General features: G+C 40.8%; 1 protein-coding gene across 1 annotated transcript in view; it reads right to left on the bottom strand.

The window, feature by feature from the left end:
• The window catches only part of LOC124622788 (1-phosphatidylinositol 4,5-bisphosphate phosphodiesterase-like), a 493,523-nt gene that overhangs the window by 330,998 nt on the left and 135,879 nt on the right, over positions 1-26,646 (bottom strand). The window contains exons 6-7 of the mRNA XM_047148581.1: positions 26,458-26,558; positions 10,253-10,419 (exon numbers count right to left, since the gene is read on the bottom strand). Of these exons, the coding sequence (XP_047004537.1) occupies positions 10,253-10,419; positions 26,458-26,558 (268 nt within the window). The remainder of the gene's footprint in view (positions 1-10,252; positions 10,420-26,457; positions 26,559-26,646) is intronic.

Raw genomic sequence — 26,646 nt, 5'->3', positions numbered from 1 at the left:
AAATAGAAATCCCTGGTAGGAAGAAGACATTCTTTTCAAAACACAACTGAAAAAGTTTATAGAGAACCACTATTTGTGACAGACTGCAAAACGATCCTACTGCGACCAACATACATCTCACCTAAGGAGACAAAGACAGGGTAAGAGAAATCTGAGCTCATACAGAAGCATATCGATAGTTGATTTTCCCTCACTCCATTTGTGAGCAGAACAGGAAAGGAAGGAAATGACTAGAAGTATTATAGGGGACCCTCCATCATGCACTGTATGGTGGCTTGCAGAGTATGTGTGTAGATGTAGAAGTGAATCATACATTGTAGATAAACAATATTTTTATCTAAGGTTTTGTGTTGTAGAGATGGAAGGAAATAAGCTGAAGAAACTTCTCAGAGTTCCTCAAGAAACTTCTCCCCAACTGCAAAACATCAAAGTAGTCAGATAGCTGCAAAGTAAATGAAAGACACAATATGATTCTCAGCATATAAGGCTCTCGAACATAGAACACTGCCTACACTAGTGCCCCTGAACATTAAAAAAACACGAAGTGGCATATTCAAATGATGTGGTTTCAAAATGTAGTACTGTCATAATTATCTTTGTAACCAATATCTTAGGCATAGAGGAAACATCTTTTGACAGCTGATCTTGGACAATTGGTGTGTCCATTAGGTGGGTTGACTGATTTGATCAGGAACACAAACTGAGGAGTAACATTATAATTTCAGAATTTACCAATCATGATGAAAACATACATACTGCAGATGATTGGGCACAGATTTAGGTGGATAAGAGTTTCCATGCTTCCCAAGGGTTTATAACATTATTATTCAATGTTAAAGAAACTATTGATGCAGACCATGGCAAAAATATACATTTACATTTTATGTGTAGGCAAAGCTGCATCAGCCTGAAGGGTATACCCATGTCTTCCTCAGACCTCTGAGCAGACTTACCCGTCCAAATATATTGGGACTTATAGTTTTATGTGGATTCTACCCCACAATGCAATTTGGCATTTTTCTTATTAACAAATATTGCCAAAAGGTGTAAGAAGTCATCAGTCTGACCTCCTTTAGTTATTGTGCAGTAAATATGACTTTGACAACTGACTTTTATGTTTATTTTCTACTTGGTGGACACAACAGGCTCAAAAAATTTGAAGGACATTGTACCACTTGGCTGCATTTTAAATTTTTGTATTTTGCAAATGGTCCATTCTCAGGTACTTCATCCTTGTCAGAAAATCACATGGCATGTGTATTTGTAGACAGCACTGTTGTCAACATTGACCGTATTGTAATGCATTACTGTAAATCGTGCTTACACATTTTTTTCATAGCTCAGTTGTTAAATGTGTTTGAAATACGTAAATTACTTCACCGTATTCTTGTTTCTGTCATTCCATGACTGAATAAATTTTAACTATTTTGCGGCTGTGTGTTTCCTTGTGTTCCTACATAGAACACAAACAAGGCTACACTCCAGATGAATAATTTCAGAAAAGACTTCATAATTGACAGCCTGCATTTCATATCCCATTTACTTTGGCCACCATCAGTTATTTTGCTGCCCAAATAGAAGAACGCACCGACTATTTTTAGTGTTTCATTTATTAATCTAAATCCCCCAGCATCACCTGAGTTAATTAGACTACTTTCCATTACCTTTCTTTATTTACTTTTGTTGATGTTCACCTTATGATCTCTTCTCACAGAATGAAAATATCACTGGTAAATCTGCAAAGTTTTTTTTTATTTTACCTCCCTGAACTTCAATTCTCTTTCTAAATTTATCCTGCTGTCTTCCACATTCACCTGACATTGCGTCATCTGATTTTTTTTCCTTTGGAGCTTTAGAAAATATTGAACATATGTTCTGCCACTATCTAATGGTTTGCAGAGATGGGACATAAACTGAAGAGTCTATTGTTTCTCTTACTTTTGACTTGTCAAGCAACGTTTAGAAGAAATTGCATTTTAGGTTACGTGTGTCTCATAGAAGTACAAGTGCACATATTGAACATTTGTAAGGAAAACTACGTTAATTTACCTTCAACTTGATGTATTACTCTTTGTAATTAGACTGAATTAAACTGTTATAATACACTATTGGAACTGGGACATTCTTTTAGGGATGGCTAGTATTTTACTTCTGCTATCCTAAAAATTACAAATTCTCTGGAGCACATTCTCTCTCTCTCTCTCTCTCTCTCTCTATTTTCTTCTCCCCTCTTTACCAACCCCTCTCCCTTTCTCTCTCCCCTCTCTGTCTCCACTATCATCTACACTTCATCTCTCTTTCTCCCCCTCCCCCCTCTGTCTCACCCTCTCTCTCTCTCTCTCTCTTATATGTTCTACCATCTGAAATCCTTTCCACTCGTTGTGCAGCCACAGAGTCATCTGTTGAAAGACCTGCCTGACACTTCCCCACATCTCCCTCCTTGCCTTGGGCATCCTTCCCTACCCCCTCCCCATGTCCACCCCTACCAGGCAACTGCTCACAGCAACAAATAATCAGTAGTAAAGATAGATAATCAATAATCAGTCTCACCACAACTGCATGAACGTGTGTTTGGGTGTCTGCATGACTGTGTGTCTGAATGTATGTATTTTCACTGGAGAAAGAGCAAGAGTTTAAAATCTAGTGTAAATAGTACTTTTTGCTACATGTTTCTGTGTGCCATGCTTTGGGTACTATAACTGAGTGATTCTCTTGCCCTTATGAAAGAAATGGTTAGTGCTAGATGCATTCTTAACAGTCACAGAAAAGCTTCATACATAAAGGCCATAACTTGGAATATTAACTTCACTTAAGACATGTAACTGTACTAAAAACTTGAATTTAACAGTCACTGTTTCTCCTGCAGGCAGTGTTGCCTCTTGCTAAAAATAATCAGTTTGCCAAAATCTGCAGAAATTTTAAAAATGTGAAACCCTCTGACATAAGTAATATGGGATGTGTATTCCACATGAAACTTGGGCTAGGCCTAAATGGCTTGGGGAGAGAATATCTAGCAAACTTGATAATCAAGGCAATTAAAGAAAACCCAAAATAATTTCAAAACCAAAATGACCATCACAACTCCACCATCAGCCCCAACAGGAACACCAATAGCACTTTTAAAAGAGATAGAAGTGTTAGTGCCATCATCAATGCCAGTAAAAACTGCAAAAAGGCAAGGAGTCAACAGAAGCAACAGTGGATAAGAGGTGATTGACAAGAAAACTATACTTCTTCATCATGCAAATGATTTTTAGATGAAGGAAAGAAAAATATTAAGTCTCCAAGATAAGCAGTGCTCAGTATTTCTCAGTTCGCCATCAAAAAATCTAGTCTGCAGGCAATAGAGTGCAACAGCTAGAAGTGGAACTGCAAATTTTTGATAGCTCATTTGTTTGCATAACAGAACACTGGTGTGGGGGATCTGAACTAACACATGTAATTCCAAACTCATGTAACTTAGCCATCAAAGTAAAACCACTATAAAAGATGGTAGCTCATACATGTATGTACAGGAAGGGATTAGTATAAAGTGATAAATGACATCATTTCACTAAGTGATGGATAACATGTAGAGAGGGAGAGGGATAGGAAAGCCATATATATTCCAAAGACTAACAACACTTTAATCTTGCTGTCCTCCCTGTGGTGATTTGGATACTTCCATTTCTAAATCTAAGAGCAAAATTCTGATTTGTGAAGATTTGAACATCAACATGATGAACCCAGATGGGTTCTACAACACATTATTGAACACAATGTACAGCTAAACAACAACAATATTCATTAACACTTCCAAATGGGTTACTGAGCATTCAGTGTCAATCATTGATCATATACTAAATGACATAGAGAAAGAAAGTTGTGATATTGTTGTAGATAATATTAGCCATTCAGACCATACCACTCAGATTTTAAAATTAAACATAGGTGTAGAAAACAAAAAACTGAAATAATCACAAATAGAAGAGCTATCTCTACACCTAAAGCAGTTGAATTTGTCATGCTGATGAACAATGAATATTGGAAGATGTGTACAAGGAGACAAGCATGAATGGGAAGTTTTCAAAGTTTCTATTGATACTGAGGTTCCAATCTGAAGAAATGTATCCAGTTGTACTAAGAATAATTAAAGCATAAAACAAAAATAACTAGGCAAGTAATGGGATAAGGAAATCCTCTGTGAATCTTAAGCACCTCAGCAGCATTTTAAAAAATCAAAATGATCCTGTATTTCAAAACTATTACCACACATAAAAGAGGATGCATAGAAAAGCTTCACTAACAGCATAAAAGTCTCGAAGTAACAGATTTATAAAAAATGGCAGAAAACAAGTGAACATAAAATTTCAGCATAGTGGTACCACAATAAATGATCCTAAAAAGCTAGCAAACTTTGCAAATCAATGCCTCACAACATAGCTACCAAGCTACAGCACAAGTATGACAAACCATAGCTTGTACAAACTCTGAACTATGAACCAAACTCAATGACACTATGAGCCAGATTGCTTCCCAGAGACAATAAAGTATGTAAAAGTCCTGCCTCTACATAAGAAAGATAATCCATAAAATATAAAAAATTATAGGCTCATCTCTTTACTCTCATCATTTTCAAAAGTAATAGAAACCAAATGAGGAATCAGGGTACTTAATGTTATGTGCAAAGAACAGTTTGGTGTCACGTTTAGTAAAAGCACAAGAACAGCTATGGCTCAATTTACAAATGATGTTCTGGAGGAACTAGATAAAGGTGATCATAGTAATCTCGCTTAACTTTACCAAAGTCTTCAGTACCGTAGATCATAAAATTCTGTTAAATAAACTGGATGCACTAGGATTACGATGGGTAGCACATAAGTCATTTCATTTATACCTGAAAAACAAAAACAGAGTGCAATGGGTGGAGATCTCTGAGACACTCTTCAATGATACCACGAAACACCTTTCAAAGCCAGAATACATTAATACTAGAGTCCCATAAGAAAGTGTGCCAGAAGCAATACTGGTCTTGACACGTATCAAGTATTTTTCCCAGAGTGTCGAAGATAGTGAAACAGGAAGAAACAGAAGTTTGTTTAAGAATGATTGTGTCAAGAAATTAACAAAACTTTGTGATAAGTCAATCACTTTTTATGGTATAGTCATAAATAGTTTCAGCCACAATGGCCATCTTCAGATACTACAAGTGGCATTTGGGGAACACACGTTTGACAATGCATGAACAGGTGTTCACCGAAGGCTATTTTTAGCCTCTGATGATGGTCGTTGAGGTCAAAAACAGTTTGACTGTCAAATGAAACTATATGGTTACACAGACTTTTTCAAGTCTCAAACCTCTGTATAAGGACACTGAAGTGATGAATTAAAATTTGTACCATGGCTGTGATTTGAGCCCAGTCTCTGGCTCACTAGGCAGATGCAGTAACCATAATGCTAGCCTGGCACAGTGGCTTTGCACAACTGCACAGACTACCCTAGCATGCCTCCCTCCTCAATACAAATTCCCCTTCATTCCTCAGCCCACTTTGTATTCGCCCTAAACTTGAACTGCATTTCAGGGGCTCTCCAAATGTATTGAAATACCACCTTAGCACTGAACAAACTGGGCGATCCTGCCTGAAATCCAGGCATAGATGCTTTAATCAAAACTACATGGTTCCACACACCTTTTCAAGTCTCAACTATCTGCAATGTATATATGCAGACTAAACAAAGAGTACTGTCTATGGATGGATAAATAAAATATTTAATTAAAGCAAGTGTTAGTGATGATTCAATTATGCTCTGTGCAAAATTTTACCAGTCAGCTTTCTCTTTCATTCCTTTTCCCCAGTCCATGTTGTCCTACTATTATTCCTTATCTACCTTTTACTACAGTCATATTACAGTCCCCAGTTACAATTAAATTTTCATTGCCGCTGAGTATCTGAATAATTTCCTTTATCTCATTATACGTTGTTTCAAACTCTTCACCATCTGCAGTGCTAGATGATATACAAACTTGTACTACTGTGGTATGCATTGGCTTTAACTATCTCAGTTACAATAATACATTCACTGTGCTGTATAAAGCATATTTGATATTTCATATCATTGTGAATAAGCCAAAAAACCAAAGCCACCCACACACTTTTGCATCAGATGTTGTGCAGTATCAGTCTCAATACGGAAAACATTTCAGAATAACAGAATGCACATTTTGAACATAAGACTGTAGGACATTAAGCCTAGTGACACAGCTTGCTCAGTGTGTGACAACTGGTGTTTATAACAAGCACTGGCAATCCTAACAATGGCAATTTTGCCACTTTCACGTGTCACGCCCAATTGGCTGGAACTTCTCAGCATGAAAAATGAATGTGGCCAGATGCCTCCTGTAATGGGCAGTAATATACACTCCTGGAAATTGAAATAAGAACACCGTGAATTCATTGTCCCAGGAAGGGGAAACTTTATTGACACATTCCTGGGGTCAGATACATCACATGATCACACTGACAGAACCACAGGCTCATAGACACAGGCAACAGAGCATGCACAATGTCGGCACTAGTACAGTGTATATCCACCTTTCGCAGCAATGCAGGCTGCTATTCTCCCATGGAGACGATCGTAGAGATGCTGGATGTAGTCCTGTGGAACAGCTTGCCATGCCATTTCCACCTGGCGCCTCAGTTGGACCAGCGTTCGTGCTGGACGTGCAGACCGCGTGAGACGACGCTTCATCCAGTCCCAAACATGCTCAATGGGGGACAGATCAGGAGATCTTGCTGGCCAGGGTAGTTGACTTACACCTTCTAGAGCACGTTGGGTGGCACGGGATACATGCGGACGTGCATTGTCCTGTTGGAACAGCAAGTTCCCTTGCCGGTCTAGGAATGGTAGAACGATGGGTTCGATGACGGTTTGGATGTACCGTGCACTATTCACTGTCCCCTCGACGATCACCAGTGGTGTACGGCCAGTGTAGGAGATCGCTCCCCACACCATGATGCCGGGTGTTGGTCCTGTGTGCCTCGGTCGTATGCAGTCCTGATTGTGGCGCTCACCTGCACGGCGCCAAACATGCATACGACCATCATTGGCACCAAGGCAGAAGCGACTCTCATCGCTGAAGACGACACGTCTCCATTCGTCCCTCCATTCACACCTGTCGCGACACCACTGGAGGCGGGCTGCACGATGTTGGGGCGTGAGCGGAAGACGGCCTAACGGTGTGCAGGACCGTAGTCCAGCTTCATGGAGACGGTTGCGAATGGTCCTCGCCGATACCCCAGGAGCAACAGTGTCCCTAATTTGCTGGGAAGTGGCGGTGCGGTCCCCTACGGCACTGCGTAGGATCCTACGGTCTTGGCGAGCATTCCAGATTGGAATGACTCCTTACCCTCTCCCTTAAAACCCACATCCTTTCGTCTTTCCCTCTCCTTCCCTCTTTCCTGATGAGGCAACAGTTTGTTGCGAAAGCTTGAATTTTGTGTGTATGTTTGTGTTTGTTAGTGTGTCTATCGACCTGCCAGCGCTTTCGTTTGGTAAGTCACATCATCTTTGTTTTTAGATATATTTTTCCCACGTGGAATGTTTCCCTCTATTATATATATTAAAAACAAAGATTCCATGACTTACCAAACGGGAAAGCACTGGTAGATAGGCACAATGAAACACACAAACACACACAAAATTTCGAGCTTTTGCAACCCCTGGTTGCTTCGTCAGGAAAGAGGGAAGGAGAGGGAAAGATGAAAGGATGTGGGTTTTAAGGGAGAGGGTAAGGAGTCATTCCAATCCCGGGAGCGGACTTACCTTAGGGGGAAAAAAAGACAGGTATACACTTGCACACACACACATATCCATCCGCACATACACAGGCACAAGCAGACATTTGTAAAGGCAAAGAGTTTGGGCAGAGATGTCAGTCGAGGTGGAAGTAAAGAGGCAAAGATGTTGTTGAAAGACAGGTGAGGTACGAGTGGCGGCAACTTGAAATTAGCGGAGGTTGAGGCCTGGTGGATAACGAGAAGAGAGGATATACTGAAGGGCAAGTTCCCATCTCCGGAGTTCTGACAGGTTGGTGTTAGTGGGAAGTATCCAGATAACCCGGACAGTGTAACACTGTGCCAAGATGTGCTGGCCGTGCACCAAGGCATGTTTAGCCACAGGGTGATCCTCATTGCCAACAAACACTGTCTGCCTGTGTCCAGTCATGCGAATGGACAGTTTGTTGCTGGTCATTCCCACATAGAATGCTTCACAGTGTAGGCAGGTCAGTTGGTAAATCATGTGGGTGCTTTCACACGTGGCTCTGCCTTTGATCGTGCACACCTTCCGGGTTACAGGACTGGAGTAGGTGGTGGTGGGAGGGTGCATGGGACAGGTTTTACACTGGGGGCGGTTACAAGGGTAGGAGCCAGAGGGTAGGAAAGGTGGTTTGGGGATTTCATAGGGATGAACTAAGAGGTTACGAAGGTTAGGTGGACGGCGGAAAGACACTCTTGGTGGAGTGGGGAGGATTTCATGAAGGATGGATCTCATTTCAGGGCAGGATTTGAGGAAGTCGTATCCCTGCTGGAGAGCCACATTCAGAGTCTGATCCAGTCCCGGAAAGTACCCTGTCACAAGTGGGGCACTTTTGGGGTTCTTCTGTGGGAGGTTCTGGGTTTGAAGGGATGAGGAAGTGGCTCTGGTTATTTGCTTCTGTACCAGGTCGGGAGGGTGGTTGCGGGATGCGAAAGCTGTTTTCAGATTGTTGGTGTAATGGTTCAGGGATTCCGGACTGGAGCAGATTCGTTTGCCACGAAGACCTAGGCTGTAGGGAAGGGGCCGTTTGATGTGGAATGGGTGGCAGATGTCATAATGCAGGTACTGTTGCTTGTTGGTGGGTTTGATGTGGACGGATGTGTGAAGCTGGCCATTGGACAGATGGAGGTCAATGTCAAGGAAAGTGGCGTGGGATTTGGAGTAGGACCAGGTGAATCTGATGGAACCAAAGGAGGTGAGGTTGGAGAGGAAATTCTGGAGTTCTTCTTCACTGTGAGTCCAGATCATGAAGATGTCATCAATAAATCTAAGCGACCCATAAATAGGTTGGCGTATGAGGTGGCCATCCTGGCACCCGTAGCTGTTCCCTTTAATTGTTGGTATGTCTGGCCTTCGAAAGTGAAGAAGTTATGAGTCAGGATGAAGCTGGCTAAGGTAATGAGGAAAGAGGTTTTAGGTAGGGTGGCAGGAATGGGATTACCTTGGCAAACTTTGTATGTAGTATTGTCTGTAAGCTGACGCAGTTCCTCAGCCACATACTCCCAACGATCAAGTACCACAGCCATGGAACCCTTGTCCGTCGGAAGAATGATGATAGATCGGTCAGCCTTCAGATCACGGATAGCCTGCGCTTCAGCAGTGGGTATGTTGGGAGTAGACTTAAAGACACTACCCAAATTGAACACTGCCTGGAACAGTTCCTTCCTCCGTCACAGCCGGAGCCACCTCCTCTTTCTCAAAATCACCCTCTCCAAACCTTCCAGGAATTTCTCAATTCCAGCCTTGCTTCTCAATCCTTCTTGAAAAACCTTAATCCTACTCCCAACATCACCACTGCTGAAGCCCAGGCTATCCGTGATCTGAAGGCTGACCGATCCATCGTCATTCTTCCGGGAGACAAAGATTCCACGATTGTGGTACTTGATCGTTGGGAGTATGTGGCTGAGGCACTGCGTCAGCTTTCAGACAACACTGCTTGCACACATTTTCTGCTTGTGTCTGTGTATGTGCGGTTGGATATGGGTGTGTGTGCGAGTGTATACCTGTCCTTTTTTCCCCCTAAGGTAAGTCTTTCCGCTCCCGGGATTGAATGACACCTTACCCTCTCCCTTAAAACCCACATCCTATCGTCTTTCCCTCTCCTTCCCTCTTTCCTGATGAAGCAACCGTTGATTGCGAAATCTTGAATTTTGTGTGTATGTTTGTGTTTGTTTGAGCAACACTTAGGGGCAGTTTTAGAAAGAAGTGTTACAGATGGAAGTATTACAAGGCAGGGGGGAAAGAAAGCAGGTTGAAAATAAGAGTGAGGAGAGGAAAAAGCAATACAGTGAAAGGAAGAAGGGATACTACTAAAGGTAACTGCAGAGAAAACAATAGAATATGAGAAACTAACATTGAAATGTGGTCCTCTGAAGGCCTATAAGAGAGGAGATGTGGAGGAAGCTTGAAGCTACTTTTAGTATGCACATTCCTAAGAACTGGAGGCATTACTTACTTTCCAGCCTTGTCCACTCATCTGGCTCATATGATGATATTATCTTCTCCACACGCCTTTTGTCATATAGGGGATACAGGATCTCATTCAGTCTTTCATCACGTTGCTTCTCATTGAGAAATGTAATCAACTGTTCAACACTGATCTTGCAGCTTTTGCCTTGAGTGCTGGAAAATAATAAGTTATCAGCTATAGCATCAAGAATAACAAGGAAGTAAAAGGCTTAACAATTATTTGCTCATGTTGAGGAACACAGAATATAATAAGTAAACATTATTTAGAGCTATATTAAAATGTATTTAGTGCTTCCCTACTTGAGCACAAACCCTCATTTTTCCAATGTACTGAAGTACTTGAGACAACCAAATAGCTCATAATCTGCTAATCCCCATTACTAATTACCATATCAACTATAACAACTGCAAAACTGACAGACAAAGAAGTGGAAAAGTGAACCTTGAATTTCAAGCCTTAGAGCTTTATATGTAATTCCTCCATCTACAGAAAAGGGAAAATGCCAAATAGAAAATGCAGACAAGCAGAAAGCTGAAAGAATGAAGGGAAAGTTACTCTAAGCTGTTGATCAGGAAAACACACAGATCAGATGAAATAATTGGCTGTAGGTGTCTTTTAATGTGGGGAGTGTTCTCTTTATTAAACATTACTGTATACAGGGTGTATCAAAAAGAATCATCTGATTTGGCACATCTATATTTCTGGAACTACTATACATACACAATGAATTTTGTTTTTTGATGAAAAGGAAAATCAAAACGCTTTTTTTTTCTCTCTGCTAATCCCCATTACTAATTACCATATCAACTATAACAACTGCAAAACTGATAGACAAAGAAGTGGAAAAGTGAACCTTGAATTTCAAGCCTTCAGAGCCTTATAAGTAATTCCTCCATCTACAGAAAAGGGAAAATGCCAAATAGAAAATGCAAACAAGCAGAAAGCTGAAAGAATGAAAGGAAAGTTACTCCAAGCTGTTGATCAGGAAAACACACGGATCAGATGAAATAATTGGCTGTAGGTGTCTTTTAATGTGGGGAGTGTTCTCTTTATTAAACATTACTGTATACAGGGTGTATCAAAAAGAATCATCTGATTTGGCACATCTATATTTCTGGAACCACTATACATACACAATGAATTATGTTTTTTGATGAAAAGGAAAATGAAAAAGCTTTTTTTTTTTTTTTTTTTTTTTTTTTTTTCCCTCCCTCCCCATACCATTTCAGAGGTGTTCAATACGGCCCCCTTGAGATGTACGGCATCTACAGCTGATGTTATGAAATGTCTCAGTTCATTCATTGTTGTTGGTAACAGAGACACAAAAACAGAGTCTTTTATAAACCCCCACATACAGTCAGGTCCGGTGACCTTGGAGGCCAGTAATGTAAGGCTGAATAATTTGGTCCAGCACAACTGATCCATTATTCATTGTGTATGTATAGTAAAAATTCCCACTATTACAGATGCCAGTGTGGTGGTTGTGGTCTGTTGGTAAATGAAGTCGTTCGAATTAGTCTCCAGCTGCGGGAAAAGAAAGTTCTCAAGCATATAAAGATATGTGCTTCCTGTAACAGCATTCTCGGCAAAGAAAAACAGACCATACACCTTCCCCAGTGAAAGTGCATAAAACACATTAAATTTTGGAGAGTCCCTGGATGTTGTACAACTTCATGTGGTTGTTCCGTATCCCATAATCTCACATTATGGAAGTTCACCTTTCCATTTAAATGGAATGTTGCCTCACGGAAAAAGTGTGGATGAAGACTGCCATCCTCCATCTTGCCAAGAATGAAATTAAAGAACTCCACAAGTTGTTCTTTGTCACCTTCATGAAGAGCTTGGAGTAGCTGAATTTTGTATGGTTTCATGTGTAAACGTCGATGCAACACACACCAGAGAGACATTAGGGGCATGTTGAGCTGTTGAGCTACACGGCGAAAGGATTTCTACAGTGGATGCATTCCATGTCTGTGTCAGACTCTTGGGATGGCCCAGTGATTTTTCCCTTACACAATAAACTGTTTCTCAGAATTGTTCATGCCATCATCTAATGATCTGTGCTGTAGGAGGATCCACACCACACCTAGTACAAAATTCACGCTGAACAGTTATTACTGATCCGCACTGAGTAAATGAGGCAATGATTTGTTGACAATAACATTGCTGAAGTGGAATTCTTTGCCTAGAGTCTCAACATTAACCAAATGCAGCACCTGCATTGCAATGTCAACTTCACTCCAGACCAGAGCATGCAACATCACTACCTATTCTGATTCTGACTCTTGAGGAAGAATGGGCTGCCATTCCTATACACACATTTGAACACCTCACTGAAAGTGTCCACAGCAGAGTTCAAGCCATCATAAAGGCGAAACATGGACATATCCTGTATTAATGGTTTACTTACTGAAAAATAAATTTTTGTGCCTATGGAACTTTTATTGATTGGAAATAGATTGTAATATACCTTACTTAAAAATTCATTAAAGGAGTACCTAACTATGGGTAGTTTCTTCATTTCAGTCTATTATAAACACAGCAGCCAGCACACTTAGCTGCTCTCCTGTGCGCATACTGTATGTTGCAAAATTGTCTTTATAACTTTGATCATGTACCAAGGAAATAGGCAGAAAGGACCAGTTTGCGGCATAATGTTCACACACACGTAAAGCTGTTTTTTCTTATTTGCCCACGTTAGTTATTGACTGACCACCCTACAGCAGTTGGCATATTGTTTGGAATGATTTGTACAGACCAGATCTAACACCCAGGTGCTGCAGAACCCCATCACATTTTTTTACCGGTTGGGACTTGCATGAACTGTGAGCTCACATCAGAGCAGCAATACCATACTTTAATGAGGACATGGAACTGGAATATCACTTAGATAACTTGTGTGCTACAGACAGGGCATGCATTTAAGGTGTTCATCCATCCCTCCGTTTTTTTGTGGTCATGATTTTTCTAGCTCTGTTCTGAATTTTTTCAAAAGTAATTTGGGACACCTGGATTTAACAATTATGAAATGATTTATCCTGAACTGTATGTTCATTTCACCTATATCGGTATGCTCTTACTGAAAGGGTATTTTCCCAAATGAGTAGTGTATGGAACAGCGACAAAACACAGTCTGTTGTAGGAATTACAAAAGCAATGTTAGTGACTAGAAAGAATTATTATGAAACTTGAATGTTTTCATAAGGCTTTTGAGAATACAGACACGCTGAAGAAAATTTATATGACTGATAAATATTGTATGCCTGCTTACATTCCTTCGTCTTAGACGGTACTAATAATATATAAATTAATGTACTTTTTATAACAAATTAAACTGACAGTTTGCCTTTATTATGTTCAATTCAGACTTGTTTTATAATATTACAATTATTTAATGTGTCCCGAATTTGACTCTAGGAAATGTGGTCACCCTGATACACTGAACTCTGCTAATTGGCTACTAGAATCTTAGGTGCATATGAACATTGTGGCACAAACTGTGCTTTTCTACTAGCCCCATTTCCTAAATATGTGTGATCAAAGTAGTAAAGACAATTTTGGAATAACCTGTATTTTCCATTCTTCATTACTGAGACAATGGGAAGCTGCTGACAATGGGCAATCGTGAATAGCGCAATGCCACCCTGCCCGCTGGACAACTGAATGCCTTAAATGTCATTTGCCTTCTATTCATTGAGTTGCAAATTAGTATTACATTTGAATATGAATGTCTCTATAATGCACTTTCACAAAACCTTACTACTCTCATGTGTAATTTACATCTGCTGATCAGTAGGAGGCATGCATCCACTGGCATTGTTAGCACTGAAATGCCAGCAAGAAAACATTCCCCCTCTCATGTTCCTGCTCCCCATGGAACATCATGGCCTTTGCCCACCTTATCATCTACAGACTTTTTGTGCCTGGGAAAATAATGCAATTTGACACACACACATCCGGGGTTTTTGAAGTTTTTGTCTGGCATCGGCAATTTAAGTGATGCCAGGCCTGCCTCGATGATACATCAGGTTGATTAATTATGCGTTAATGGCATCTGGAACAGTTGAATCCACAACGGTATATGAACCAATTTTAAATGATGAAAAGAAAAATTACTGGATTCAGTTCATCACTAAATGAACATGTGTACTACCCATGTTAACTTTGGCATACCCCTGAGATATGTCTTCACTTAGGGCAACCATCTGTCAGTATAATGTAGCACTGCTTTAGTTCAGCTAATTAAAGTATTGCAGGCTGGTTTCACTCACAAGAATGAATGGATAGCTCAGTCAGCTAAAACACTAAAGAGTGGTTTCAGTTAAAAGAGTAAGTAAATGGTTCAACCAACAGAAGACTATTGATTGTTTTCACTTGAAAGGAAAGAATGAATAATTCAATAAATATGCAAAGCTGCAATGGTGTCAAACCTTTTCATTCAATTGCTCCCACAGACTGGTTTCATTCGAAACAATGAAGGAGTAGTCCAACTGGCTAAATCGATTGTTTTCATTTGGTTGCTCCCGCAGGCTAGTTTGACTCAAAAGAATGAATGAATTCAACTGATACGTATAACAACAAGAGAATTAACTGATTGTTTTCCAACAACTGAATAAATCAATTGCTTTCATTCAATTGTTCCCATCACTAACTTTGGTCAGCCGATATGTTCCCAATATACAACAGATAATTATGGATGACTAGATTTTTTTGACTGGTTGTTATTATATGGACTACCGGTATATTGATGCAATGTGACATTACTTATACTTCTTTATTTTATTAGGTTGGTGCATAGGTTCATAGTGTTTTTGTTTTGCATGTTAGTATTTGGTTGCTATGGGTTTATTTATCAATTCTCATTTTTTAATTGCAGTTCACTGTTGCTTTTTGAGGTTATGTATTGTCATTTCAGGTAGTGAGTGGAGCTGTGGACATTAAAAATGGAGTAAGTGGAGAAATTGGAACATTTCTGACATAGTCCTCTGTTTGAGATCAATACAGGGGTGACAGCAGTGGAGGCAGCCAGAAACATTTGTGTCGTGTATGGGGATAATGCCATTGGGCAGAGCATGGCAAAAAAATGCTTTGATCATTTTAAGGAGGATTATTTTGACATTAGTGACTCTCCGCATTCAGGAGGAACTTCAGTGTTTCACGAAGACTGTTTAAACATATTAATTCACAATAATCCATGTCAGTGTACTCCAGAACTGGCAGATGTGTTGAGCTGTGAACATTCCACCACTGTAGACAGTTGCAAGCAACAGGGAAGGTTCAAAAATCAGGTCTATGGGTACTGCATGCTTTAAGCCAAAATCACAAAAATTAGCAGGTGGCCTTATGTACACCTCTGCTTGCTCATAATCAATTGTCTCGTGAACAAAGCTGACCATTCCTATCCTGTATTATTACTGGTGTTGAAAAATGCTGTCTTTATGGTACCGTAAGGAAAAGAAAGGAATGGTTGAGCCCAAAGAAAGCAGCAAATCCCCATGTAAAGACCTGCATGCATCCACAAAAGATAAAGTTATGTATTTGGTGGAACAGTGACGACATGGTGCACTATGAACTGCTTCCCTGAGTTGTAGCCATCACCCCTGACATTTACTGTTAACAACTGAGATGTCTTGCAGACACAATCCATCAACAACAATCAGAAAGACTGTGTGAAGTGTGCTACTCCAAGATAATCCCCAACTGCAGTCTGCTAGAGAGACAAAAAACACCGTACAGGAGTTGGGTTGGGAAGTCATTCCATACCCACCTTATGCGTCTAATCTTCCACCCTCAGACTTGCACCTTTCTTGCTCTTTACCCAGCAACAATTGAGGAACTTCCTTTCCAGATCAAAACATCCTTCATACATGCCTCAACGAGTTCTTTGCCTCAAAACCACGTGATTTCTACAGCCACTGAACCAAAAAGTTACCCCAGTACTAGCAGATTGTTGTAAAAAGTGAAGGAGAATACATTACTGATGACGAAAATCTCTCTCATTTGCATCTACTGTGTTTATTAAACTTTTGGAAAAAATGCTATGAACTTAAGCACCAACCCAATACTTTTCACTTGTTCATACATCCCATGATATGATGTATTCACTTGTTCTCCTTCTTATGTGTCCAATTATAAATTAAAAAACAATGACAACTGGTCAGAAATTAGGGATAAGACAGCTATAGAATGAAGCTCTGTTTCAAGTATTAGTACAAAATGAATAAGAAGATTATTCAGATTGCAATAACAGCAAGTTTAGTGCAGAGTACTCAATATGGATATTAGTGTGTTTCTTAAGGTTACTTTTAACGGTTTCCTTTGCTTTACTAATCTCATTTAATCGTTCTTTTCCATTTTCACCAAATTAAGTAGAGAACAGCCCTTCATTATTAAGTCTGTGTTTCTGGAAAGGAGAGTAAATTTTAAGTTGTTTGATTAAGAAACTTTTCACAAGTAGTTTGTTTACATACAGCATCCTCTAGACCAAATTTTTGTAAACATGATTTCTTGTTTACTGATAATTTAACTAATTTATTATTAGTAAAATATTATTTTTATCATAAGTAAAAAGTGCCTGTCTTGCCATAGAAATTTCCACTTGGCTGACTGTATGGCATAGGAACTGGGGAAGTAAACGAGGCACTTCAGTGATTAGATAGAATTTGCAGAAGAGATAGAACGAGAATGAAATAGGAGAGGAGAACTGCTGCCCTTCAAGCTGAATTAGACAAGGCCAGGTAAGATTGGGAGAGGTTAAGAAGGAAGAAGGGTTAAAGAGACATGGGAAGCAACAAATGGTAACACAAGGGACAAGCTTAGAACTATGACAGCTTTGTGGTGAATGTGAAAAGTATGTCTGACCAGCTGCTTTAGTCAGAATCTGATGAGCCTCGCATAGATATAGGTGTAGACAGGGCACAAAAAACTCTCAGTTATAAATTGAGAAATATGATCATAAGGAAGTCAGTAAAGAGAAAGAAAGTTTTGTTGTTTGGTTGTGCTCATGCTGGAGAGCTAGGCCAGCTTTTGGGGGATGAACTAGGAACAGAATACCACATCACCATTTTTTTTAAATGTAGTGCTGGTCTGGATCCGCCTCCATAGCTGAGTGGTCAGCATGGCTGACTGCCAAGCGAAGGATCCAAGTTTGATTCCTGGCACTGCCACGGATTTTTCCTGGAGAGGACTGGAATGCTGTGCACTCAGTCTCATGATGTGAACTGAGGAGCTACTTGACTGAGTAGTAGCTGTTATAACTTCAAGTTGAACAAATATATTTCAAGGAAGACGTAATACATGAAAGTCACAGATCAAGTAAACAGAGTGAGACGTGTGTACACTTTAACAGACAAATCATAACTCAGCCCAAGTCTAGTGGTCGCTGGCTGGCTGGCCTCATAGGTGGCGCTGCTGCTGCATGGCTGGCAGACAGCGCCACATTTAGAGGACGCGCGTAATTGCGTGGTGGCACTTTGAAATATCGGTGAGTCACAACACTTTTCCCCCTTTGAATTTTTTGCACAGTCTTGATGGAGGTGGCCTGTAGATTGCTAATGTCCATAGGTGTTGTTTGACTGGCTGTAAAGTCCCGAGGAGGAGGCTTCCCGTAAAAAGTGTCCCGATGATAACAGATTGAGATGACAGGAGACGTGGGGGTCGAATCAGCTGGGGCCCCATGCACCAATCTGCCCATTGCAGCAAGTCCGGTTGTTATAATAGGAGACATGGGCGATGTGTCCGCGTCCGTAGGAGAAGGAGGCAAGTAGAGTTGCTCTGACAGATGATGGTAATCTGGTTTCTGCATGGACACGTCTCCTTGTGGCGTCACTTCTTGTGCTGGCACTGATATGATGGTGAGAGGACTGTGTTGTGAGTAATGAGAGATTCCAGTATCCTGAGCGTCAGGTAGAGCCGAAGGTGGTGTAGCGGCATCTGGAACAGGCGTTGCTGGCACACGAGGCCGAAACTGGTCCAAATGATGCACTGCAACACCCTTGTCCGTCTGGATTTCATACAGGCATCGGCCACGGTGTCATAAGATGCAGCCAGGACTCCATTTTGGCTGCCTGCCATATCCCCATACCCATAAAAGGTCGTCGGCGATGAACCGGCGAAGCGAAGGCACCTGCGGCCGTGAGGTGGAAGGCCGCAGAAGATGAAGTAGCGTGCGGGGCTGTCAGCCATGTAAGAGCTCAGCCGGGCTGTGGTCGCCCATGGGGGTGAAACGGTAAGAAGCCAGAAATTGTAGAAGCACATCATCAGCAGAAGAAGTCAGGAGTTTCCTCATCTGAGCATTAAATGTGCGGACCAGCCTTTCAGCCTCACCGTTTGACTGTTGATGAAATGCAAGGGCTGTGACATGCATGACGCCGTGACGGGCACAAATACCGCAAAATTTGGAAGAGGCAAATTGCGGACCATTATCAGTAACAAGAGTAGAGGGAAGGCCTTCCAAAGAGAAAATGCGAGCTATAGCATGGGTGGTTGCCACGGTGGTAGGTGACGTGCAATGGACAATGAAAGGGAAGTTAGAGTAGGCGTCAATAACGAGAAGCCAATAAGTACCTAAAAAATATCCCGGGAAGTCAGCACGAATACGCTCTCAGGGCTTCTCAGGCAAAGGCCACGATGACAAAGATGTCTTCGGGGCATCGGCCTGTGACGCATAAGGGCCACAGGCAGTGACCATGTGTGCGATTTCGGAGTCGATGCCGGGCCAGTACACATGACTGCGCGCCAGAGATTTTGTGCGAGAGACACCCCAGTGCACTTGGTGAAAGACACAGGTACCACAACATGCGAAGCATTGTCGGGGGAAAGGAGGATGACACCATCCCTAGCCGTGAGGCGGTAGCACAAAGCATAGTAGTTCCACAACGGATCAGAAGTCTTAGCGGATGGACGATCTGGCCAACCCTTCTGAATACAGAGTAAAAACCAGGAGAGGGTAGGGTCAAAACCCGTAGCAGCTGCCAGCCAGTCCCCGGTGATGGGGAACCTGTCCACAACCCGCTGCTCGGCAACATCCAGGTGGAAACACAAAAGTTCGTCCCTATCGAATGTCAGATCAGGACCCATGGGAAGGCATCAGCATTCGCATGTTGAGCCGCCGGCCGGAAATGAATCTCATAATTGAAACGAGACAAGTAAAGAGCCCAACACTGGAGGTGGTGTGCAGCCTTGTCGGGAAGTGACGTTGATGGACAAAACAAGGACACAAGTGGTTTGTGATACGTAACAAGATGAAATTTGAATCCATAGAGAAAAACATCAAACTTATGAAGAGCATAAATAATGGCCAAAGCTTCTTTTTCAATTTGAGAATACTTTCGTTCAGCATCCGTGAGCGTTTTGGAGACATAAGCAATGGGTTGTTCAGAACCATCGGAAAAACGGTGCGCAAGGACTGCACCGACCCCATATTGAGAGGCGTCCGTGGCAAGAACAAGATGTTGGCCAGGTTGATAAGTAGCCAGGCACGGAGCCTGTTTCAGCACAGTCTTCAATTTCTGGAAAGCCGCATTGCAGGACGCAGACCAGTGAAAAGGCACGTTTTTATGCAACAGGCGATGCAATGGCTGAGCCACCGAAGCAGCAGACGGTAAAAACTTGTGATAGTATGCTATTTTCCCCAACAAGGCCTGCAGTTCCTTAACAGATGGAAGGTGAGGAAGGGCATCGATTGCAGCGACAGTTTGCTGAAGCGGACGAATACAATCCTGGGAGAGTTGAAACACCAAGTACGTGATAGATGCCTGAAAAAATTGTGATTTCTGAAGATTACACTTAAGACCGGCAGTCTGTAAGACATGAAAAAGTGTGTGGAGATTTTGAAGATGTTCATCAGTGGTGCAGCCAGTGACAACAATGTCGTCCTGGTAATTTATACACCCAGGGACAGTGAGCGATAATTCTTCCCAGAATCACTGAAAGAGAGCAGGGACGCTGGCAACCCCAAATGGCAATCGTTGGCATTGATAGATGCCGAAAGGCGTGTTAAGGACCAGAAACTGCCGGGAAGCAGCGTCGAGAGGAAGTTGATGATAAGCTTCTGACAGGTCAAGTTTAGAAATATACTGGCCTCCAGCAAGTTTAGTGAACAATTCTTCAGGTCGAGGCATAGGGTAAGCGTCAATAAGGCATTGAGCATTTACAGTGGCTTTGAAATCGCCACAGAGACAAATATCACCATTTGGCTTAGCAACGACAATGACAGGAGAGGACCACTCACTGGAAGTGACAGGAAGCAAGACCCCTGAAGCAGTGAGACGATCCAGCTCCTGTTTGACCTGATCACGAAGGGCCATAGGAATAGGCCGAGCTCAAAAAAACAGGCTGAGCCATGGGTTTGAGCATGATATGAGCTTCAAAGTCGTTTGCACAGCGTAACCCAGGAGAAAAATGGGACAAAAATGTCATCGACAGACAACACAGAATCAGCATCATGTTTATGAACATCATGTATGTGGTCGGATTTGCAAATGGATGACACATGACCCTTTTTTTTGCATTTGTCGGCCAGTGGGGACATGCTACACGCTTCGTCAACATCGAAAGGTTGTATTTCCCCAACGTCGCCCCATGCCTCTATTTGCGCTCCAGCAGCGCCAGAAATGTCCCGTACCATGGAATCGGCGTAGGATTCTTTGTGACACTTTCTACTGAGGCCGTGATGGTCAGCAGTCCAAGGGCAGTAGGATTGAATCAGTTGTTTTTGACAACAATCAAAGGCAACACGAGAGGCTACCACATGCATTTGCTTTTGAAAATAGACGGACAGAAGTGAGCACATTTCAGCAAAGGACAAAGATGCAGGATCTTTCAAAGGAGCCAATTGTGACAACAACCGATACATTTGAGGTGGAATCCATGAAAGGAACAGAGACTTACATGTTTGTTCGTCCGCGACATGAAATGCCAATACGTGCTGTCGAAGACGTTTTTCGTAATCATACCAGTCTTCCGCTATATCGTTGTAAGGAGGAAAAGCAGGTAGAGATGACGACGAGAGACGCCCCGCATTTGATGCTGCGACGAAATCACGAATCGCATTTGTGAGAAGCATTTGCTGTTCTATGAGACCTTGCAATAGAAATCTAAAGTAGCCATGAAAACATGTGGGTCAACGATGGAAAAGAAAAATCCCATCCTCATTGCCAATTGTTATAACTTCAAGTTGAACAAACATATTTAGAGGAAGGCGCAATACATGAAAGTCACAGATCAAGTAAACAGAGTAAGACGTGTGTACACTTTAACAGTCAAATCATAACTGAGTCCAAGTCTAGCGGCCGCTGGATGGCTGGCCGCTTAGGTGGCGCTGCTGCCGCACGTAGAGGATGCGCGTAACTGCGCAGCGGCACTTTGAAAGATCGGCAAGTCATAACAGTAGCAACTCCAGATCACAAGAACTGACAGTGTCCAGGAGAGTGATGTGCTAAACCCTCAACCCTCCATCCACATTCAGACATTCAGTGACATCGTCAGCAGAAGCTGATAAGGCCAGGGCCTGTGGATGGAGTAGTACTGGCCTGAGGTTATGTGACAGAGGATTTATTATCACTATGTAAAGACTTCATCAAGCAAGACACAGTTGTTATGCTGGGTGGGCTGGATAACAGTACTGACAGAGAGACTGGCTACAATATAGTATGTCACTTGTAAAAATTTCATCAGCATTGAGACAAGCTACAGTTGACTTTGTATCTTTTCTGAGACGACATGACCAATCTCATTTGAACTGTTTTGTTGGGAGAGTTAATTTGGTGTTGGAAAGCTGCTAATGTTGGCTACAGGATCACATATTGGTGCGATTCTTGTTGATTCCTGGGATTATACTAGGCATGGCTTTCTCCTCAACGGGAAATGGAAGGATAAACTGGCTGGGCTAACAGCAGAAAACTTAAAGACGGGTGGAACTGTCATGAGTAGCACAGTACCAGAGGTTACAGAGCAGAACTTTTTTAAGATATGGAGGACAGAAGTAAATAAGATTTTGAGAGAGACCTGGGTTGAAACAAAACTTCAGTTTGAGAAAGAAACTAAACAGCATAATTCTGGCATGCTGCATCAGCATTTTCAGCAATCAGCAGAAATTTTATTTCCACAAATTTTATCTCAGCCACTGTGAAAGCCTAGCTATCCTTATGCATCAAAGTATTTGAGATTAATAACTAAAATTAATAAACTACTTGCATTATAGATGTGTTAACATTTTGCGGTCTAGCTGCGAGCTATGTTCGCAGTCCCTGCACTAAGCGTTGCTGACAAGCGACATGCTATGCCCACAGTGACGTAAAAAAAATACATAGAAAAAAAACTACGGGTTATACTCGCAATTTGTGTGTTTTGTTATGTGGCCTGATGGTTTATTTATGCCAAAAATCCACTAGATAGCAGCACCAACAAGAGAAATGTTTGTGTCTCTAGATTCTGACACACCCACGTGTAATCAGTGCCGGCAAGATGTCATATACTGATATCGCTTACACATGAAGAATTTTTGGATGTTCTATTCAATGATTCAGTCTGAAGGAGCATTTTGTGACAATTCTGGAGATGACAGTGATATTGCCGATAATTATAACATATTTACTAGAATTTCAACTTTGTGGTACGTTGAAACATGTAAAAAATAGTTGGCTGCTTGTACATGTTTGCTATGTATATTTCATGTAATATATTTTGACTTCTAATGATAATACAGTTTATCCAGTTGTACATATGACTTATTTATGTACAAAGGAATAGCTTCACAATGATATTGAAATGACGTCTCAACAGGAAACGTGTGCAATAGATCGCAAATTTTGGAATGGTAATTACTTTCAACCTTTCTCTATGGCGGACTATTATCCAATGTGTGATGTTGTGCTGTGCATCCCAGAATGCTTTAACTATTTCACATGAAAGCCAATTATGTGTAGAAATAATTTATAAAAAAAACAGTAATGTAATTTAGCTGTGTATTGTGATTTTTTAAATAAATACCTTTCAGTTGTTTTTCTAAAACATAAACAAGTGCAATATTCTTTCTACCTACAATAAATCCTACCATAAAACTCTTATTTTCCTCATTTCAGCTACAAACTTTTGATATCAGAGCAAATTTAAGTGAAAGTGGTAACTATGATGTGGTATTTCATTTTAAAGTTTAAAGTACAACAGTAAAACAGAAAAAAACTGCAATGATTTATCTGTAACCATTCCTGAACTATGATTTTTTGAAAAATGACAAAAAACCCCAGTCTGATTTGCTAGAATGTCATACTAAGTCCCAGACCATAGGCAGTATATAGTTTCTAACAAAGAGATAGAGGGGCTGGCCAGTACTTACCTCAGCTCAGTACAGCCGATAGATACACATGAAACAGAACTGAAAATTTACGTTCCTAGCTTTCGGAACAAATGTTCCTTCATCGGGGAGGAGAGAGGGGAAAGACAGAGAAGAAGGGAAAGGAGATTCAGTTACTCACAACCCAGGTTATGAAGCAACAGGGAAAGGAAAATAGGATGGAAGCATGGTTGTCAGAGGGAAGCCAAAGATATATATAAAGAGAATATCTTTGGCTTCCCTCTGACAACCATGCCTCCATCCTTGCTACCCTCCCTATTTTCCTTTCCCTGTTGCTTCATAACCTGGGTTGTGAGTAACTGAATCTCCATTCCCTTCTTCCCTGTCTTTCCGCTCTCTCCTCCCCGATGAAGGAACATTTGTTCCAAAAGCTAGGAACGTGAATTTTCGGTTCTGTTTTATGTGTATCTATCGGCTGTACTGAGCTGAGGTAAGTACTGGCCAGCCCCTCTATCTCTTTGTTAGTATTTGCTTCACATCTTTATATGATATTTTCCATTAATCATGTAGTATACAGTTGGCTTTTTAATCATCTGGTAGCATAATATATTGTCACAGTCACAATTCATATTGCTCAAGGGTTCTGATATTGAGAAACCTGTCTGCACACACAATGAGAATTTACTTAATTTGTTACACAATAAATTACAGATCACTTGTATATTTAGTGATCTATCAAAGACATTTGACCAAGTAAATCACAATATACTTTCAAGTAAATTATAATATTATTGTGTAGCAGGAAATGCAACAAAATGGTTCAACCCCGATAACCCTGACAGGAAACAAAGAGTGTTAAAAAAGGAAAGAGACATGTATTAAGCTATCAGCCAACATACACCTGGGAATGACTTACATTTGATGTTCTAAAATATTCCATATTAGGGCCTTCACTTTTTCTTGTTCATATCAGTGTCCTTTCATCAGTGGCACTGTCTAGTTTGTTCTGTTTGCAGATGATACAAATATTGCAATAAACAACAAATCACGTAAAGCCTTACAAAGATCGGCCAATGAAATTCTCATGGATATCATTCCTAGACATAATGGTTCCTAGACAATTCTTTGTCATTAAACTTTGAAAAAACACACTTTATACAGTTCATAATTTTTAAGAGGTTTCACACCAATATATGGCTACAATACCAAACAACCAGACAGAAGAAGTTGACGCATTAAATTGTTGGAATTACTGCTTGATAATTCGTTCAACCAGAAGCATATAACAGAACCCCTGAGGCACCTAAACCAATTTCTTTTTACACTGTGAATGTTGTGAGACATATTTGATATTAAAAATAAAAAAAGCTACCATATTTTGCTTACTTTCATTCCATAATACCCTCCAGGATTACCTGTTTGGGTAACTCATGCACCCAAGCAAAAGTTTTTCGGATCTAAAAATGTGTAATGACAATTACCTGTGATGTGCACTCAAGAACATTCTGATTTTCAATAACTTCCGTTCACCATCATTGTGCCGGCACTTGTCATTACATCGGAACATTAACAATTTGTTACACATGGCTGATGAGGCATATCAGTCAGCATACCCAAAACCCAGGAAACACTTAGGACTATGAAGTATGGTTCCTCTAATGTGACATGGGGTGTGCAGTCTAGTTGAAACAAGTGGTGCAGTCTACTTATATTCAAGACATCAGGAGTTTCACTAGTGTGGTATTATTTGGGAAGGTTTATTTGGCGATACGGTGCTCCAAGCGGCAGCGGTGTTGTTTCCAGGTTCTGATTTCTGTGTAGCTCCATACTCTTCAGCCATACTATATATATAACATTACAAGGCCTGATGCCAGTGATCAATCATGGCAGGGGAAAACTTGGTGGTAAATATACAATGTAGTAAGTTATGTAAAGGAAGTATTATAAGGAATTTATCAATATACATGTTGATATACATGAGTGAAATATAAGAAACATATGATATACATGACCAGAAATAAGGGAATAGAAATTGCTCTTTTGTGTGTGTAGTACTATTTGATTTGAGACATTAGCTTATATCAACACTCAGTAGGAATAATTTAAGATAATGCTTCTATAGCAGCACCTATCAATGTTGTCAACCTGCTTAAAACTCATTAACAAAGTGTTTTCAAAGTGGAAAAGAGAACCAGTTTTTGAATAATGCTGAGGGAAAAAGAGGGTGGTGGCAAGGGGGGGGGGCTGAGAGGGGAGAGGGGAGAGGTGAGTGAGTGAGTGAGTGAGTGAGTAAGTGAGCGAGAGAGAGAGAGAGAGAGAGAGAGAGAGAGAGAGAGAGAGAGAGAGAGGGTGGGGGGGAGGGGGGGGGAGGGGGGGGGGAGGAGCACTAGGAATGACTTTTCTTGAAAAAAGTTTCACTTGTTTGGACACTGAGGAAGTTTAATGTTTTTATGTTAATTAAGCTTACCATTAAGAACATCATATTTTTATGAAGAATCTTTGTAAATAATATAAATAAAAACAGTGACAATGAGGACAAGGCAGAAAGGTATATTGTAGAGGAGAAGAATATAAAAAAAATGTTTTAAAAGTCTGCATGACATGACAGCGAGGGGATGGAGACAGGCAGTGACTGACAGATTTGATAGAGTTGCTGTATGTGTGTGAGAGAAGGGCAACAATACAGCAACGTATGCAGATTTGTGAGGGTCTCTCAACTGTATTGTTTCAAGGGTTAATTAATGAAAATCTAAAATAATTTGTTGCTTGCAGATTTTTTAAATAGCATCTGCCAGATAACTTTAAGATTGCTGTAACATGTACTAGCGACAACAACTGTGTGACATTAGTATGAATACTGTTATTTGTAAGCACTAATTCAATGTACCATACTCACATTGATTGGAAAAGTTCTTCAATGTCAGTTCTTGGACAGATCTTGTGGTACAGTGCATAAAACTTGTTGAATGTGAAATCTGCCGCATCAATTGAAGCATGCTGTAAATTAAAAAAAATTACAAATATTGTTACATTCCAGTCTGGATTTTCCATTGTTGTATAATTACAAATACAATGTTTATTCTAC

The sequence above is a fragment of the Schistocerca americana genome, chromosome 7 (assembly GCF_021461395.2).
Source record: "Schistocerca americana isolate TAMUIC-IGC-003095 chromosome 7, iqSchAmer2.1, whole genome shotgun sequence".
NCBI lineage: Eukaryota > Metazoa > Arthropoda > Insecta > Orthoptera > Acrididae > Schistocerca > Schistocerca americana.
Note: the sequence above shows the minus strand (reverse complement) of the source record. Positions and strands in the feature narration are given on the sequence as shown.